General features: G+C 42.0%; 1 protein-coding gene across 2 annotated transcripts; it reads left to right on the top strand.

Moving 5' to 3' along the window:
• The first annotated feature begins 1474 nt into the window (after positions 1-1474).
• RAB7L1 (RAB7, member RAS oncogene family-like 1) lies at positions 1475-7701 on the top strand. Of its 2 annotated transcripts, XM_006887919.1 has the most exons (5): positions 1475-1598; positions 5300-5371; positions 6737-6918; positions 7220-7341; positions 7590-7701. In XM_006887919.1, exons 1-5 carry the CDS (start codon positions 1475-1477, stop codon positions 7699-7701), a joined length of 612 nt encoding a protein of 203 aa, XP_006887981.1. The 2 variants fall into 2 exon arrangements, with proteins under 2 accessions (XP_006887981.1, XP_006887982.1); XM_006887920.1 differs by lacking the exon at positions 5300-5371.
• Positions 7702-16970: the final 9269 nt, after the last annotated feature.

The following is a 16970-nucleotide window of genomic DNA, read 5'->3' as shown; positions in this document are numbered from 1 at the left end:
CTCTTCAGTTTCAGCAAGCAGGGTTGTGTCATCTGCATAACGCAGATTGTTGATAAATCGTCCACCTTGCCTCTAGGACAGGCCTATTTGTTCTGTTGGCAGTCCATAGTATGTCAAGACTCTTCACCAGCACCACAACTCAAAAGCATCGATTCTTCTACTTTTCTCCTTAGTCATTGTCCACCTCCTTGATGCATAGCAGGCGATTGTGAAAATCATCAACTAGATGGTATCAACAACAACAAAGGACAGACAGGTTAGAAAGGTTACAACCTGAAAATATAAAATTATTTTAAAGCTGTTTAATGGCACTTGTTACCAACAGCAGCAAGAAACTAAGCAAGCCATAGTGGTATCCAATTAGCTCCCAGCTCAAATGATGTAGAGTCTTGTGCCTAGGATAAGACTTGTGGAAGTAAGAATTAGGAAGTGTCTGTTGTTTTCTGCCTATCTTTATTGCTGTGGCTGCTTAATAAATGCTTTTCTAAGGGTAGGTCTTTTGCGTTGAGTTGTTCTGTACTTACTAGACATTGATTGGGTCATGGGAAAGAACAGATTGAGTTTTTATCATGTTAAGAAATACCTGTTGTTGTTTGCCACTGAATTGGAACCTAAGCCTATTTACTTTACCCAACAAGAAATGCACTTGACATCGAGCATGTGCGATGCTACTTGAGTTTTTATTAGTGGAATAATTTGTAGAATTCTTGGCATAATTTTTAATCTTGGCTATATATAAAGGATCTTTTTGAAGGCCAACTTAGGCCGATGAGATCATGTTGAACAAATAGCCTTGAAACATATTTTCCCACCTAGAATTATCTTAGAAGAAAATCCCGAGCTAATAGGGAAATACTGTGGTCGGGGAAATCTGGAAACTTTAAAAAAAAAAAAAAGTTTTAAAGTAGTGAATAAACTACATTTCCCATGAGGTCTCGTGGGCGAACCTCCGCATACAGCAAGGTCTCTTTACCGTGAAGAACGATGGGAGATGTAGTGCGCCAAATAACTCCGCACGTGACGCTTTGGGAGGGAGGCTTTTTTGGGGGGTCAACGCCACCCTACACCAGCCTGTCTCTAAGAGTGAGATTTGACTGTTTTTTCCTCCGAATTTGTGCCGTAGGAGTGGGAACCCCTATTTTCTGGCCTGAGAGTGAAATTAGCTGGCCGGAGTTCCAGAGGTTAAGGCACAGGGTGCTGCTTCTTGTTTCCCGGCTGCCAAGCCGAGGAGGCGCAGAAGGTGCGAGCAGCGGGGTGCTGGGGGTAGAACCGGGCGCCCCACCCTGCGGCCGCGCAGGGAGGAAGCGCGTCTAGGCTGAGTGCAAAGTTTCCTTTTTTGCTTTTCAGCCGACTTAACAGGCGGTGGGCGGGAATGCCTAACCTGAGTTGGTAGAAGGTCTGCGGCCAGAGAGGTTGGAACAAGACTTGTCCACTTCCCGACCCCGTCCCACAGCGCACAGCCCGCCAGCCAGCCATGGGCAGCCGAGACCACCTCTTCAAAGTGCTGGTGGTGGGGGACGCCGCGGTGGGCAAGACATCGCTGGTGCAGAGATACTCTCAGGACAGCTTCAGCAAACACTACAAGTCTACGGTGGGAGGTGAGACCTTGCTGGGGACAAGGAGGACGCTTTCACGGGCCCAAGAGTGGCCCACGGGAGGGGTTTCCATGTCCTTGGGTCCTTCCTCAGGTCAGCAAGTACATGTTTGGGATCCTGGAGTGGGGGTTGAGGAGTAATGGCAGGGTGTTTGATTTGCAGGCTTTTCTTGGCTTTCCCACTTTAATTTTTTCCAGTCCTAGCAGGCTGCCTGAGGAGAGATAAGGTGAAAATAAGAAGATAAGAAATGAGATAGAACTCAGGTCTCCTCCTGCAGCTTGGAAGCGGGCACAGGCAAATAAATCTTAGCCAGTGACAGAGGAACCAAGACCCTCTGACCTGGTTAGGTACCAGCTGGGACTGTTCCCTGATGAGAAAGAAACAGAAGGGTGTTTAACCTGGCCAAGAGGAAGATCTAGGACACTAAACTGACTGGAGAGTCTCTAGCTCTGTTATGGGAATACCTGGACCAGGCAGGGGAAGCAGTTGAGCCTTGGCCACCAAGTCAGATGCTTGGTCAGTTGTGTGGGTTTTGTCCACTGCTTGTGCAAAAATAATCTAGGAATTCCTGGCGGGGGGGAATATGAAGTATGCTACTTCTCAGATCTACAGCCCAGCCTTTCTTTCCCTGACAGAGGACCCTAAGATGGAATTCATTCATTTCCCAGATATGATCTTTGAACTCAAAGGGGACTGTTTTGGCTTTGGGACTTTTCCCCCTCAGAGGTAGAGATGCCTTTTTATTAATTAGAAAGAATTTAACTGGGAAGAACTAATAAAAAAGAAAAATAATTTTAACATTTATTTATCTGTTAAAAGAACATGGGGGTTTTTTAAAGGAAAAACTTGTAACCCATTTCCATGTAATTGATTCTGACTCATAGGGATCTTAGATGTGGTTGTTAAGTACCATCAAGTTGGAGCCCACCCATAGCTGACCTTCCAGCGGGTTTTCAAAGGCAATAAATCACGAGGGGAAGATGCCCCCTCTTTCTCCCACAGAGCAGCTGCTGGATCTGAACCGGTGCCTTTGGGTGGACAGCACAGCACCTTAACACTAGGCCACCATAGCTCCATTTGAGACCCTCAGAGTTTCACTGTAGCAGCCGTGTGTACTTAGACATGTATGGCTTAATCTTTGAGACAAGCATATGCTACTAGGCAAGATCAGCCAGGTACCAGAGGAGCACTGTAGGACACAGTAGACCTACCCCATAATTTCCAGTGCTGACATCACTATGGAAGCAGAACACTGGGTCTCTTCTTCCCAGAAGCAGCTGGTGAGTTCAAACTGCTGACTATTTCACCACTTCACCCCCCAGAGCCTCTCACAAAAACTCATATTAAGCAGAATTTTGAAGAGGGAAACTAGTGTTCATTGAGAATTTAAACAATTACAAAGCATTTACATTGAAACTTAAACATTCTCCTTCCCCTGTAAGAACACCAGGAAAGTGAAATGTTTAACATTTCAAAGACTATTTCTTGTCCACCTGGCTTCTCCCCCACTTGAATAATCAGAGTGTCCCTATTTCATTGCTGAATCGAGGCCCTGGGTGGTGATGGTGGTTAAGTGCTTGAATATTAGCTGCCAGGAAGGTAGTTCAAACCTCCCCAGGGGTTCATCAGAAGCTGGGAGTGATAATCTTCCTCAGAAGGGTCACAGACTTGATAACCTTATGGCACATGTTTCTACTCTTTGCACATTTACCATGAATCAGAATCGACTTAGCAGCTAATGGTACTGATATCTCCTGAAACTGAATTAAAGATGCCTTGTTATTTCATGTTTAGCAGTTGCTCTAGTTTTTAGTTGAAGACTATACAGGAAAACCTGTGAAAGCCAGAGACTGTAAGGCAGTAACCTGTCAGAGAAGGAAAAATCAAATACTTTCCACTAAAAGGAGGGACAGGAAAGTGGTGAGGCCGCACCTTGTTAAAGGCAGAAAACTTTCAAGACCAGGAATAACACAGCAGACCTGTAGAGTGCCAACTCTCAGAAGTTTGACTGTGACTGGCTCCCACTAAATTTTCTTACCCAAAGCCCATAATGGCTCTGGCAGGTTGAAGCTACCAGCTACTCCTTGGTAGAAAGACAGACAGTCTCTTCTCGTTCAATTTACAGCTTTGGCAAAACAATGGAGGTTTCATTCCAACTTGAAGGCAATGAGTATTGTTTCTAATTTTTTATTATAAATTTCCCCTAGCTCTTATTTCTGTCACAAATATAGAAGAGTCAGAGGTATTTCCAGACCTCACAAATAATCCCTGTCAGAAAGCTTTTCTGTTTGAAGTTCAACTCAAGGTAGGCATCTCAGACACACTGCATGCAGTCCTGTGCAGGTGTGGCAGTAGATGCCTGCACAGCTCTTAGCACCATCTTGTATTGCTAATTTCCTGGGAGTCCTCAGGGACTTTCTCACTTTAATCCCATTCCAGCCTGGGCTAATTCCTCTCTCTTAGCAGAGGATGTTGAATCCCCTCGGGTGTGTTTTTCTCATAATACATTTGAATTAGAAACCAACAGTAAAATTGAACGTGGAAAGATACAAAATCAACCACACTTACCTCATTTCCCCCTTCCACTCCATCATACCTTCCCTGAGAAAAACCCCCTAAATCTCCAGAAACTGCTTAAACCTGAGATAAGAAGTGGTTTTCATGACTCTCACACTCCTGTTCTCAACCTTTGAGACAAATGTCAAGTAGATCGGGTTGGGCAGCAGAATAAAAGCTGACGATGCTTTCAACAGGAAGAATGAATTACCTGTCCCGTACTAATGCTTGAGGGTGGGCTCAGCTCAGCCTATTAAGGGCTTGAAAAGAAAGAAAGAATCCCTGAGACCATTCCCCTGAGATACCCCTCAAACTTTGAAGGGAGACTAACACTTGGAGTCACCTTGTAACGAAATAACAAATCAGCTCAAGAAAGGCAGGGTAATATTGGGCATAGTTCAATGGTGATTGATTTTATAAAACATAATGAATGGGAATGATTGTAAGAAATACAGTATGAATGAAGGATAGTATGCAACACAATGTATATGAACTTTGTCAGCAAACCAGTTGTTGTTGTTTTTGTTGAGTGCCTTCGAGTTGAGTACAACTTACAGTGACCCTATGAACAAAAGGCCTGAAGCCCCTCTACAACTATCAACACTTTGCGAAGTTCATAGAGTTTCCGGAGGCATGTTTTTTAGGAAGTGTATGCCAATCCCAGTAGAAAATAAAATTTTAAAAAAAGAAAGAAAAGAAATACTATTGCAGAAATACTATTGCCCATACTTACTGTCCTGTTGTTTTTTCTTTTTTTAAAAAAAAATCACATATATGAGATAAGATCAAAACCTACTTTAAAATAAAGATTACTGTAAGGGAGCAGGGAAATGAAATTAGTGGAAATGGAATAAGCAGGACCAAAATAATGAAAATGTTCACATGTTAAGACGAATGTAACCAATGATACTGAACAATGTGTGTGTAGAAACTTTTTAACAGGAACTTAAACTTCTACGTAAACTTTTCACCAAAAAACTCCACAATAAAATGCTATTAAAATTAAAGACAAATAATGAAATGGGACTGGAAGTGATGTGTCAACACCTTTGACACCGCCCATTTGGTCTGGGTTTTCCATGTTGGAGTTTTTTTAGGAGATTCAATTGTAATAACCTATGCTATCAATATGCATTGTGTACTTTCAGTGGATTTTGCTCTGAAGGTTCTCCAGTGGTCTGACTCAGAGATGGTGCGACTCCAGCTATGGGATATTGCAGGTGAGCAGGGCAGGCTGGATAGAAGAGGAGAGAAAGTTCCATTTTTCAGCAAGCTCTCAGAGGAAAAAAATGGACCTACAAAGGAAGCCCTAGCTTTTTTCCAGAGCTGCCATGGTTGAGAAATTCTGTGACAGTGTTGTGAATTAAATCCTGGGCTGCTAACTGAAAGATCAGCAGTTCAAGTCTACCAGCCACTCTATAGCAGTCATCTCTTTAAAGATTTAGCAGCTTGGAAGTCCTAGGGGGCAGTTCTGACCTGGCCTGTAGGTCAGCTGTGAGTCTTAATCTCACTTCATGGCTGCTGTGGTTTGGGAATGGTTGATTTGCTGTGTTGTTGTTATTGTCATTAGGTGCTGTCTTGTTGAGTATGACTCACAGCCACCCTCTAAACAACAGATCTGAACCCTGTCCTGTCCTGTGCCATCCTCCTCATCTCTGACACACTTGAGTTGATGCGGCAGTCACTGTATCAGTCCACCTCATCAAGGATCTTCCTCTCTTTCGCTGACAATCGACCTTTCAAAGCATGATGTCCCTTTCCAGAGAATAGCCTCTCCTAACAATATGCTCAAAGTATGTGAGACGAAGCTTTGTCATGAGTTGCTATGAGGATGTGTAAATGGGAAGTTTTGCCCTAAGTGGACGTAGAACAGTTTGCTGCTGGGGGTGAAGTGGTGTGTTGATGGGAATGGCAAGGTGGTGAGTTGACCAAACTGGAAGATGCTGCTACAGGAAAGGGAGAGTGTATTTTTCTGGATATTTTAAGTTTTTAGCTGACCTTTGGTAGGGAACAGGACCCCAGAAAATAAGAGATAAAGGTCATAATTATATGCCAGGCCATGGTCATTGCACTCATGTGCTATGCATCAGAGAGCTGGACTATGACTGTGGATGATAGAAGGAGAATTGATGTCTTGGTGTTGGAGAAGAGGATTGAGTGTACCATGGACTGCTAAGAGAACAAATAAGTTCATCCTGGAGAGGTTGAAACCAGGCTGCTCTTTGGAGGCAAGGATTATGAAGCTTTGTTTGACATACTTTGGACATGTTGCAAGGAGGGACCAGTCCTTGGAGGGGAATGTGATGATTGAGAGGGTGGAAGGACAGCACAGGAGAGGAAGACACTCTATGAGGTGGATTGAGTCAGTTACTGGAGTAATGAGGGTAAGTGTGTTGGAGACAGTGCGATTGGCACAGGACAGAGCAGGGTTTAGGGCTCTTGTACACAGGGTTGCTGTGAGTCTCAGGCGACTCAATGGCACATAACAACAACAGCAAGCCACAAGGAGAGGGAAGAAGATCAGAGAAGGAACTGAGACTATTTCAACAAATCACCTCCTTGTGCATCCTGTTCTTTCTCTCCAGGACAGGAGCGTTTCACCTCCATGACCCGGCTGTACTACCGAGATGCCTCTGCTTGTGTTATTATGTTTGATGTTACCAATGCCACCACATTTAGCAACAGCCAGAGATGGAAACAGGACCTGGACAGCAAGCTCACCCTGCCCAGTGGAGACCCTGTACCCTGCCTGCTCTTGGCCAACAAGGTAAAGAGTCAGTCTAGGAGAATGGCCCCAGGCTTCAGTCTGTGGTCAGAGAATATCTGTGGTTTAGGGACTGTGGTCTAAAAGGCCCTCTGGTTCTAGACATCTCATTTCCCCCTTCTCCAGTCAGCAGAAGCATCTTTACACTTCATGGGGTGAAGTGAGTGACATTTCCTTTGACTGTAGATTTTAGCCACTAGCGTCCTGAGCCCTTGGTGGCTGAATGGTTTGGATTCATGAGTATTTGCACACGTGTTCCTATTCTCAGGAAGTTTATGATGTTGTCTTTTATTTTCTTGGCTAGTGCGATCTTTCCCCTTGGGCAATGAGCCGGGACCAGATTGACCGGTTCAGTAAAGAGAATGGTTTCACGGGTTGGACAGAAACATCAGTCAAGGAGAACAAAAACATAAATGAGGCTATGAGGTGAGTAGCTTATTCTGTTTTGGGGACAGACATGTAGGTTTGTGGTCTCATGGACCTTCTTTGAACAAAAATAGATTAAGTCCTTGGAATGCCAGCTTCTGTAGGTCATGGATGCATCCTTCTCTCCTGAGATAACTAGGGAACATGTGGGGTCTCTGAATTCTGTCTGTTCATTAAACAGTTAACACCTGCCGTTTCTCCCTCTCCTCCAGCCAGTTCTCAGTTCTTCCGTTTCCTTTGTTTTGTAGAGTCCTACTTGAAAAGATGATGAGCAATTCCAGAGAAGATGTATCATTGTCCACACAAGGGGACTATATCAATCTACAAGCCAAGTCTTCCTCCAGCTGGACCTGCTGCTAATCATGCTTTTCAAGCCAGTTTAACAACATCTTTCCAACTCTTCTCTTTGGTGCCCACTCCACTGGTTCTTTAGGTACATTTGAACAGGCCTTGAAAGTAGCAGTCAGCTTGCAGCCAGCTCTACAGTAAGGAAGTACATCATCAGTTTTATTAAAAGATGCTTCTGTGCATTTGCTGGATAATTATGTTGGTCCTGGCTGGCTCACCTGGCCTAGAGAGTGCTTCTGATTAAGGAGGATCATCTCATCCCTAGCTGGTTATCTGGAATTTTGTGGGAAGACTTGGAAGTCAGTCTCTATGCTTCAAAAAAGCGTGATTCCCATCGCCTATTTTTGGCCTGATTTTTCTATGCGATAGAAATATCATGACTTTAGATTGAGAGAGGAGGAAAAAAAGAGCAAAAGTAATTTCTAAATTTTAGGTCTCAGACTTCAGATTTATTCTTTCTTGGATTTTTAATTTAAGCATCAGACTCTGGGAACAAGAAGGAGGTGGCGAGACATCTTTGGGCTTGGGGTTACTGGAGGTAGCCCAAAAGTCACTGCATTTTTAAAGATTGTAAAACTATATCGTTTCCTCTTGTGCTGGCTTCAAGAGTAGTCATGCTGTTCTTAGAATATTCAAGAATAGTCAAGCTAGTAAAACTATCTGTCCAGTGTGAAGAAGTCCTGGTGATGCAGTGAACAAAGCATTCAGCGGCTAAACACAAGATGGAAGCCACCAGTTACTCCGCTGGAACAAGACAAGGCAGTGCGGTTCTGTCAAGATTTACAGGCTTTACAGAACTCTATTAGCAGTTCTCTTCTGTCCTGCAGAGTTGCTAAGAGACAGAATGCACCTGAAGGCAGTTGGGGATTTTGTCTGATGAGAGACTTTCTTTACACAAAGAAATCAATCCCAGGCAGTGGTGTGGGGCAGGGTTTGCAAGTTTCTGGGTTGATGTGCTTGATGCAGTTCTGCAAGTGACATCGGTTGGCTGTAGCATTCTGAACTAGGTCTCTCCTGGCAGCTCTCAGAAGCTGAATGGAAGAGGAAGAGAGAGAGGTTAACAGAACTGATTCCTGACTTAGGATTCCCCTTTGCTCAGGTGGCTAGCACTTAACAGCCATAGGAAGCAAGTATATACAGTTCTAGCCTCCGGGTAGAGAGTGGATAGATAATTATTCAGTAATTTAAGTGCTAAATCATAAAGAAATCCCTTCCAGACAATTTTAATTATTGCATTTTCTGTGCAGTAGTGATTTATAACCTACCCAGTGTTAGGAATATTCTTCATAAACTCAGTGGCTTGAGGTTCTTGGATAGACCTTAGCTGAATGTCCTGAACAGTAGTTCTCAGGTCTGGATGACCAGAACTGCCAGGGAAGTTTGTGAAAAAAAGAAAATAATTATAAATTCTTAATAAAAGGTTTTAAGATTTCCGGGTCTTAACCACAAATTTACAGAATCAAAATTTCCAGAGATAAAGCCCAAGAATTTGTTTGGGTTTGTTTCAAAGCTTCTTAGCTGGTTTTGGGTCTGCCTGGCGTGGACTCCATGGCCGGAGACTTGATAAAGGAGACCCTCTGCAGGGATCCGGGCTTTTCCTCTTCACTTGTGTTCTGCTTTTGATGCACACTAGACTTTGACAACCACTGACCTAAGATGAGCAGCTGAATATCAGAGAGAATATAGGGACCAAGCTTTCAATGTTGTTGGGTTTTGTTTAAAAAAAAAAAAGCCAATTCTTACTACTTTTGCACAGTCTTTGAAGACCTTGAAGTTCACTTTGGTATTGATTGCACAGATTTTAAAGATAACAATAAGAAATTCCCTTTACATAGGAGAAAATTCATATTTAAATTCACTGGTTGTATAGCTCCTTCAGAAAGTGCAAATAAATGGGAAATAAGTATTTTGTTGGTTTTTTTTTTAGAATTCTTATACTAGTTTATTTACAAAATTCAAATACATTGTTTTTCAGATCAGATTCTTCCAAGTTCCCCCGCTCTCCCATCAAATTGTACAACCCCATGATTAATCCACTGCACGTACACACACACTCGCGCGCGTGCACACATTCTGATCCCTCTGCTTCCATCCTCCCCCGTTCCTTGGGTCCTTATAGTCATTCTACAATAATGGTTTTATACAGTATTTGTCCTTGTGGAAATGAGTTCGTTCACTCAGCATAATGCTCTCCACTTCCTCCCAAGCTAGGTAATAGTGCTCCTGTGTGACCTATAGTATCCCATTGTGTAAATGTACTATAATTTCGCTATCCATTCGTTTGTGGTTGGACATCTGGGTTGTTTCCGTGTTCTTGCGATGGTGAATGATGCTGCTATGAACATTGGTGTACCAATACCCGTTTGTGTCTCAGTTCTCATTTTCTCAGGGTATATTCCAAGCAGTGGAATAGTTGGGTCATACGGAATTTCTGTGTTCAGCTTTTTGAGGAAGCGCCAAACTGCCTTCCAAAATGACTGTACTATTTTACAATCCCACCAACAATGTATAAGAGTTCTAATCTCACCACATCCTCTCCAACATTTATTACTTGATGTCCTGTTAAACTTTGCCACTGTTACTAGAGTGAGATAGTATCTCATTGTGGTTTTGATTTGTATCTCTCTTATTGCCAGTGATTTGGAGCATTTCTTTATGTGTCTGTTGGCCATTTGAATATCTTCCTCTGTGAAAATTCTGTCTTTTGTCCATTTTGCAGCTGGTTTATCAGTCCTTTTCTTGTGGAGACCCGGGAATATTCTGTAAACTTTTGTTATGAGACACTTGTCTGAGATGGTATTGCCAAATGTTTGTTACCAGTCTGTAGGATTTCTTTTCACCCAGTTGGGAAAAGTTTTTGATCTGCACAGGGATTTAATCTTTAGATAGTCCCATTCGTCAATTTTATCCTTTTCAGATTGTGCATTTCTGGCTGTATTTGGCAGTTTTATTACACTGTAGACTAGCTTGATCCCAGTTTGTCTCTTATCACCTCTAGGGTTTAGGACTTTATTCCCAGGTCTCTTATCCACCTTGAGTTGATTTTAGTGTATGGTGTGAGATGTGGATCCTGTTTCAGCTTTCTGAAGTCCAGTTTTGCCAGCACCATTTGTTGAAGAGGTTGTCAGGGAAATAAGTTTTGTATTCAATGCAGTTATTAGTCCTTAATACTAATTTGTTAAAGTGCTATTTTATAGTTTCCAATTTTACAGTTCCTCCTCATGGAAATGAAACTTAAAAAATATATCTTCTTTAAAAGAAAGTGTTCTGTTTATCTGTTAATATGCTGGAAGAATGGACTAGCTCCAGTTGCCTAGTACTAATTTAGTACTTGATGTGACATCCCAAATACTGCTTAGAAATGTGACCATTTTAATAAATTCAGTTTGCTTTTGGTTCCCCTTTGCTGACTCACAATTTACTTACCTTTTCAAGCACTGCTAGAGGCTAGCCTGTCAGCCCTTGTGGATTTTTCTTTCCCAGTTGCTGAACTTTACAAGACTAAAACTAATTAGAGAAAGAATTGAAATCTAACTTATTCCTCTCCAGCTCCCTATCCATAAAGAGAAAAGAAAGCAATTAAGATAAGGAAGGGAAAAATGCCATAGTTCAAATTGTAATTATACTAAGAATTATTGAGCCCTATCATTTGGATACCATCTTTTTAAACTAAAATTGTTTGTAACATAGATATTGCTGTAACTTTGCCTCAGAGAAGCTTCTGTATTTAAAGTGCTCCTCCAACTACTCAAACGGTCCCTGGCAAAAAAAAGTTTCCAGAAGAATGTTCTGAGAGACCCAAGTTAGAGCCGAGAGCAGAGCCTGAAGTTCTGGCTACCCTGCATGACTTCTCCTTGGAACAGAATTATTTAGTAACCAAATAAGCAGAGAGATAGTAGACCACAGGTGAGAGGAAAGTATCTTAGCAGTAAGTAATGAGTTCTAGTAGCTTAGTGGTGAGAAATTGTGCTGCCAACACAAAGGTGCATGGTTCAAATCTACCTGCTGCTCAATGGAAGGAAGATGAGTTGGCTCCTCTCGTGTCATTAACTGCCTCTGAAAACACATTGCAAGATCAACTATGAGTCAGTTCCAACTGGACAGTACTCAACAATGGACCAAAATTCAACTAAGATTATTTTCCTAATTAAATCTAAGTTCGTGTGTGTGTGTGAAACACATTTAACAAAGCCTTTGCCAGCTCAACAGTTCTTACATGAGCAGTTCTGTGGCATTGATTAGGTTACTCATGTTATGTAACCATCACCATGATCCTTTTCAAATTATTCCACAACCATCAAAGAAACATAAATGCTCTTAAGCAGTGACTCCTGCTAACCACGCATAAGCTTTGGCCTCTGAACACTTGGCTGAAGTGTTCATGGCAGTGGGATCATACAATACTTGTCTTTCTGTAACTGACTACTTTGCTGTCACATTTGTTGGTGTTGAAGAATGTATCAGATCTTCATTTCTCTTTGTGTTTCAGTGATATTAGTAAAAATAAATATTTTGCTACATTTTGTATAAAACATAAACAAGTCAGTGACACCTTTTCTTCCTCCATTGTTCTGAAGATGAACATTTATATTGTTTCCATTTTTGGACTACTGTAACTAGTGCTGCAGTGAACATCAGAGTACATGTTTCTGTTTTCATTTCTGCTTTCACTTCAGTAGGTGTATATGTCCAGGGTGGGGATTGTGTAGTAAATCTGTAGAGTCTTCATTTATGCCCTGTTATTAATAAATGTTAATCTCTTTAGGTAATCTCTCTTCTGTCCTCAGAACACTGTCCCATCTAAGGCATCCTCCCGGTTCTTGTGTACACAATAGCCTGCTTTCAGAATAACATGTAAAATCAGGATCAAAGGATGTAGAAATCTCCATAATGTTCTACAAATTTCAACGACTATTCTGCCCAAAGAAACGAACCTTAAACCCTTTTCCCTCTACTCCTCTTTGTTCACAATGTAGAATGATTCTTCAGCTGGGTAAATTACTCATCTATTAAGTCAAACTCCAAAGCAGTAGGCTAAATGGGAAGAAGCTACAAGAAAATGATGTGTATTGGAAAGAACTCTGTATTCAATTTTGATTCAGTAATGAACACAAGAGACTGAAATTATGTCTACACGTGTTCATGGTTTTTGTCAGAAAAGTCTTGCTTTGGCTTTCAAACATAATATGCATTTCCTCAAATTTGAGTTTCTAGACTTCACTACAGTAATGCTGTTGCCCTTAATGTCACTCTGTTGTGTGGATGAGTCTATTTTGGTATCTCTTGTTCAGATTTCCTTTGATTCCCAAAGTCCAGGTGACTGGGAACTAAATCCATGGTGCCAGAAATACAAGCCTGGTTTAGAAGATGCTGTGGCACTAGGAATATCATTGCTGACGTCAGATGGATCTTGGCTGGAAGCAGAGGGTATCAGAAGGATGTCTATTTGTGTGTTATCAACCATGCAAAGGGATTTGATTCTGTGAATCACAACAAACTGTGGCTAAAATTGAGAAGCATGGAAATTGCAGAACACTTAATTGTGCTCATGTGAAACCTATACCTAGACCAAAACACTGTTGTCCAAACAAAGCAAGGAGATGCTGCGTGTTTCAAAACCAAGAAAGGAGTTCATCAGGTGCGTATTCATTCTCCATACATTTTCAATCTATATGCTGAACAGATCATTCAAGATGTTGGACTTTGTGAAGAAGAAATGTGGCATCAGGATTGGAGGATGACAACCTGTATTATACAAATGAGACAGTCTTGTGCATTGAGACTGAGGTGGACTTGAAGTGTTTGCTGCCGCAGATCAAGGACTGCAGCCTTCAATATGGATTGCATCTCAACATCAAGAAAACAAAAAATTCTCATGACCGGGCCAATAGGTGGCATCATGATGGGGAAAAGATTAAAGTTGTTAATGATTTCATCCTGCTGGAATTTACAAACAACACCCTTAGGACCAGCAGTCAGTAAATAAAAAGACAAGTTGCATTGTTAAAATCTGCTGTCAACAACCTCTCTAGAGTGCTAAAGAGTAATGTTGTCAGTCTCAAGGCCAAGGTGGACCTGATCTAAGCTATGGGTTTCTCAGTTGCTTGCTATGCATTTGAATGTTTTGTTTTTGTTGTAGTTGTTAGGTGCCCTGGAGTTGAGTACGATTGATAGTGACCCTATGGACAAAAGAGCTGAACCCTCTTCTGTCCTGTGCCATCCTCACCCTTCCTGACACACAAGAGCCCATTGTGGTAGAGTCACTTTGTCAGTCCACTGGTTGAGGGTCTTCCTCTCCTTCACTGATCCTCCATCCTTCATGTCCCTCTCCAAGGAATAGCCTCTCCTAGAAACATGCCCCCCCCAAAATCCCCTATGACTTGAATCAGTGACACCTTAGTCCTCAAACCGACATCATTGCTTCTCAATAATTTCTTTGTTCTCATGGCCATCCATGGGATGTTCAGTGCTCTTCTCTAATACCGTAGCTCAAAGGCATCAATTCTTCTTCTGTCACCCTTATTCTTTGTCCAGTTCTCAGATGCATAGCAAGCAACTGGAAAGACTATAGCCTGAATCAGAAACACCTTAGTCCTCAAACTGACATCATTACTCTTCAATAATTTGGAGAGGTCCCTAACTGCACACTTTCCCAGTGCAATCCATCTCTTTATTTCCTGACTGCTAATACCAAGGGTGTTAATTGTGGACCCAAGCAATATGAAGCAGTACAATGAATGACTAAATATGTCAGAAGGGAAAAAAGATGCCTTTGAGTTGTGGCGCTAAAGAAGCATATTGAATATATCATGGACTGCCAAAAGAACAAGCCAGTCCGACCTGGGGGGGTGAAACCAGGTGGCTTCTTAGAGCCAAAGATTTTGAAACTCTGTCTCACATACTTTGGACCTGTTGTCAGGAGAGGTCAGTCATTACAGAAGGACAATGCTCAGAAGGGTGGAATGTCAGCAAAAGAGAGGAAGACCCTGGATGAGATGGACTGACACAGTGACTGTGACAGTGGGTTAAGTGTGTCAGAGACAGTGAGGTTGGCTCAGGATAGGGCAAGATTCAGAGCTGGAGTTCATAGGATTGCTGTGAGTCATAGTTGACTTGATGGCACATAACAACAATGGGAATAAAGATGAGAAGGTAGAGAAGAAGAAAGAAATGAGATGACATTTTATGGTTTTTCCAGATCTGAGCAGAGTGACCACTGCATATCAGGATCTGATTCTGTAGAGAACTCTGACCTATGAGCTGTGTAGACCTTTTGCACGAGGTTTTAAATTAGAAGGTAGAAAAACTGTTCTTTCCGTTTCATATTTGAGGAAAAAAAGTCTCAAATTTTGATAGAAGGGAGCGGCTGAACTTGTAGGAGAGCCAGGGCATAACTGTAAGGCATCTAATTCCCTGCCTCCATTCTGCATTTAGGCTTCTGGGAAACATTTGGCATAAAAAGCCTGTTTTGAAGAAAATAAGCCAGACATTTAGAGATAGAGAGCTGACCTTTCCTCCCCATGAATCTATTGATGTTTGTAAGATAGCTTTTTTGACATCATGTTTGTGCATGTGTGTAAATAAAGTCTGGACCAAATTAGGTGTATAAAGAGTATGAAGAACATTCAGGGCAGATGTGTCCCAAAATGTTTAATTGGCAAGTTCTACTCACGAAAATACATCCTCCAGGTGAGGAGACTGCCCTTTAATTTTTAATATCAACTTCCTTGTTTGCAAATACAGAGGTTTTCAATGAGCCATCTCTCATTGATTGAATTGTGTCCCTCTCCAAAATGCATGTATGTAAATGATAGAATGTGGAAACTATTTAATGATCGCCCGTGATCTAATAAACCAAATAATTACAAGAGAATTAAGGGTGGAATGCAACACAGCCATGATCCGTGAAAGGGGAAGTTTCTCTGGAGCTAATAGGGGCAGAAATATAGCTGAGAGAGGCACCCAGGTGCCTCCAAACAGTGCTCACTAAATGTGGATTTCAGACTCTGGTTCCTGCGCTAAGAAGCCCTTGACGCTGGGGAAGGCCAGGACACTTGGAGATCTCCAAACACCTACCTGGCTTACAGATGCTGAAGGAAACGAGGGCTTTGCCTCCAAATCTGTCAGAGAGGTGCAGGCTGTCCTCTAGAGCTGGCACCCTAACCTCTTCAGCTGTGAGACAATGGCTGTTAAAGCCATCTATGCATGGTATCTCTACTACAGCAGCATTAGGTAACTAAGGCACCGTTCTTTATTCAACAGTTGCCTCTGTCTGCGAGATATAAACCAAGTACTCTTCTAAGCACATCCCTGGGTTATTTTATTTTCATAGTAGGTATGTGAGGAAGTTAAGGCACACAATAATTAAGACTTTGCTCAAGGTCAGTGATGCAGCAAGTGCTAGAACAAGACTTTTAACCCTAAGCAGTGACTGATGACACTATACTGCTTCTCATTTGGGGTGTGTGTGTGTGTGTGTGTGTGTGTGTGTGTGTGTGTGCTGAAGGTGACACTTGAGATATTTCTAACAAGATTTCTGGATTTCTGTATGGTGGACACAAAAAGTATTAAATGAATATAAAATTTTTACCTAAAATGGAGAAAAGGAAACCCCAAAAATCATCCGTAGCCCTACAACTCAAAGCTCGCCTCGATTTACATTTTGATGAGTGTGCTTTCAGCCAATATTTTTAACGTACAGATTTCCAACTCCACGATTGTATTTGCATATAAATAAAATAGATTATGCAGCTTTTATGTATCAAGTGTTGCAGAAGGAGTTCCAGAGAATATAAAGACATATATGCCAGAGGTTCAAAAGTGGAGGCCAAGGAAAATTTCTTTTAAAAGGACAAGTTGCTGCTATGTGCCGGGGAGCCAGAACCAATCCATAGCTGACCCTCCGGTGGGTTTTCAGAGGCAGTTAACTGCACCATACATTCTTTCTCACAAATCAGCTGGTGGATCTGAACCATTTGCCTTTGGGATTGCAGGGAAGCTTCTTACCACTAAACCACCAGATGTTGCTGTTGTTGTTGTTGTTAAGTGCCATTGAGTCATAGACGACTCATAGTGACTCTCTGAACAAAAGACCTGAACACTTGTGTAACTTTCATCCTTTCTCCAGGTTCATATGGTTTCTGGAGGCAAGCTATTTCGGAATTGGATGCCACTCCTGCTTCCAAGCTTGTTTTAATCAGGAAGCTCCACCAAACACTGTCCACCATGGGCCACCATTACCGCATTTGACACATCAGCGTCACAGTGTTCAGCTTCACAGT

Source organism: Elephantulus edwardii, unplaced genomic scaffold (assembly GCF_000299155.1).
Source record: "Elephantulus edwardii isolate Elephantulus edwardi_28Jun2011 unplaced genomic scaffold, EleEdw1.0 scaffold00063, whole genome shotgun sequence".
In the NCBI taxonomy this organism is placed as follows: domain Eukaryota; kingdom Metazoa; phylum Chordata; class Mammalia; order Macroscelidea; family Macroscelididae; genus Elephantulus; species Elephantulus edwardii.
This window is presented reverse-complemented; position numbering and strand designations above follow the sequence as displayed.

Excerpts from the sequence above, each read along its gene's own strand:
- RAB7L1 (XM_006887919.1), top strand. The coding sequence starts at position 1,475 with ATGGGCAGCCGAGACCACCTCTTCAAAGTGCTGGTGGTGGGGGACGCC. Across the intron at positions 1,599-5,299 it reads CTACAAGTCTACGGTGGGAG|TGGATTTTGCTCTGAAGGTT; the intron begins GTGAGACCTTGC and ends GTGTACTTTCAG. Across the intron at positions 6,919-7,219 it reads GCCTGCTCTTGGCCAACAAG|TGCGATCTTTCCCCTTGGGC; the intron begins GTAAAGAGTCAG and ends TTTCTTGGCTAG.